At 44.4% G+C, this 2,473-nt stretch overlaps 1 protein-coding gene across 1 annotated transcript; it reads left to right on the top strand.

The window, feature by feature from the left end:
* Positions 1–334: 334 nt before the first annotated feature.
* LOC123049273 (GTPase activating protein 1-like) lies at positions 335–1,252 on the top strand. Its single transcript, XM_044472219.1, has 2 exons — positions 335–696; positions 804–1,252. Exons 1-2 carry the CDS (start codon positions 481–483, stop codon positions 1,098–1,100), a joined length of 513 nt encoding a protein of 170 aa, XP_044328154.1. The 5' UTR covers positions 335–480; the 3' UTR covers positions 1,101–1,252.
* The last annotated feature ends 1,221 nt before the right edge of the window (positions 1,253–2,473 follow it).

The following is a 2,473-nucleotide window of genomic DNA, read 5'->3' as shown; positions in this document are numbered from 1 at the left end:
TCTTGCTAAGTTGTCCAGAGCAAGCTCGGTGATGTCCTCACCATTCTGAACGATGCCCAGGTTGCGGCACACGAGGGCCTCAGCCTTCTTGGCCACAGGAGCATGACCACCAGTACTTGAAAATGTTGGTAGAAGGGTTCTTGAATAGACGCAATTTAGCACCCTAGGTCACAACCGCAACCACGACACACCAGAATGTTGATGCGGCATTTTCGGCACAACAATGTGACGTGAGGACTCGGAAGTGCTAGATTTTTGCAGATGCACGAAAGCGTCCTGAAATAGCAGAGTACAAATAACACAGAGTTCCACAAGACACGGCCAATGAATCATTACACCAAAGGCTAGCATGCCATGCATGTCTACATTCCCTCATCATTCTGGTGATCATTTCCTGCCTCCAACAAGAACAAACGAGAATTGGCATGCACACATTCCAAGATCAGATCAACAACAACAATTAGCAATAGAGCAATTGAGATGACGTCGGAGCCGGTGCCGCCGGGGATGCTGAGCGTGCGGGTGCTGCGGGGGGTCAACCTCGTGAACTGTGATGCCAACGGCAGCGACCCCTACGTCGTGCTTGAGCTGGACAACCAGAAGGTGATGACGAACGTCATCAAGAAGACGGTGAACCCGGTCTGGAACGAGGATCTCACCCTCGCCGTCACGAATCCAACAACACCGATCAAGATAGTAAGTTGAAGAAGTTGAATGGTCATATAGATGTTTTCGCCGCATGCTGCATGCATACAACTTAGTTACATGAATCGTAATGTACTTGTGCATGGATATGTACGCAGGAGGTGTTCGACAAGGACAAGTTCAGCAAGGACGACAAGATGGGGGATGCAGAGGTGGACCTGGAGCCGCTGCTGCAGATGGCCCGGATGGACCTGGAGGACATCCGGAGTGGCACCGTGGTGCGCACCGTGCGGCCTCACCGTGGCGGTGCCGGAGGGAGCTGCTGCCTGGCGGATGAGAGCAGCATCGTGTGGGAGGAAGGGCAGGTGGTGCAGGACGCGTTGCTCAAGCTCAGGAACGTCGCCACCGGCATCATCCACCTCCAGCTCCGATGGGTCAAAATACCATCATTATGATCGATCCTTAATTATATGGCTACTCAATGACCGACCCATGTTTATTTTGTGTTGATTAATTTCGTCATGCATCCATGTTTTGCTGGATGGTCGATCCATGTTAAGTTTTTGTCAATTTCTACATTTAGTCATGCATGCATGCACGGTGTCAATTTTCATGTGTTCTTCGGGGCGTATTTTTTATCCGGTTATTGATCGATTCATACCATACCTATCATGTTAATGTTGAAGCCTCTCTAACTCAAAGAAAGAAATACCAAGTCTTCTTTTCCCAAACATATACTTATATACTAGCATGCGGAGGCGCGACGTGCGACCGCGCCCGTCAAAGAGCATATGTGTGTATGTAGGTTGTCTTTCGTTTGTGGACCGTGATATTTGACACAGGTGTGCCATATAGCTAAAACTGCCGCACCTTCTTCCTTCCATTTAGTTACATGCATGATTCATTAGGATGAATCCTCCTCCTTTAATTACATGTATGCACTGGAGGACAAAAAAACTGATGTCATCATAGATTCTTTTTATTTTGAAAATTCATAATGTTTTGTAGCTCAAACCGTTGATCCGATGCCAAAAACGTTTTCACATAAAAGATTCGTTGCGGCGAGATCTTCGAAACTAGATCCCATGTTGTTATGTTCCGACGATTTTTTTCGGGTCAAAAGTTACCACGCCTCGGTTACATAAGTTACCACGTCTATGATATGCAATTTACCGTGCTATTTTCACATAAGTTATTGGGGGGGGGGCATAAATAAGGGAGGACAAAAAAGTTGATGTCATCTTAAATTCTTCTTATTCCGGAAATTCAAAATGTTTGTGACTCAAACTGTCGATCCAATGCAAAATCCATTTTCACACAAAATATTCATCACGACAAAATCTTTAAAACTAAATCCCATGTTATGTTTCCTTGACTTTTTTTGGTCAAAAATTACCACGTCTGGGCTACATGAGTTACTACATTTTGTGGTATGCTAGTTACCATGCTATTTCCACATAAGTTGTCGGGGTTAGATTTTTCAACAAATTTCCCCTCTTGGTCAAAAATTTACGTAAGTTATCGGGTATACGGTTCGTATATTACCGTGCTATTTTGACATAAGTTACCGGGTTATGTTTTTCAACAACTTTTTTCTTGGTCAAAATCGCTGCAGTGTTTGTATGGAAGTTATCGGGTATGCGGTTTGTATATTACCGTGCTATTTTCACACAAGTTATCGAGGTATGTTTTTCAACATTTTTTTCCTATGGTCAAAGTTATCGCAGTTTGTGTACGTAAGTTATTGGGTATGCGGCTTGTATATTACCATGTTGGTTTCACATAAGTTATTGGGCTTATGTTTTTCTTCCTTTGGTCGATGTTACTA

Source organism: Triticum aestivum, chromosome 2D (assembly GCF_018294505.1).
Source record: "Triticum aestivum cultivar Chinese Spring chromosome 2D, IWGSC CS RefSeq v2.1, whole genome shotgun sequence".
Taxonomy (NCBI): Eukaryota; Viridiplantae; Streptophyta; class Magnoliopsida; order Poales; family Poaceae; genus Triticum; species Triticum aestivum.
This window is presented reverse-complemented; position numbering and strand designations above follow the sequence as displayed.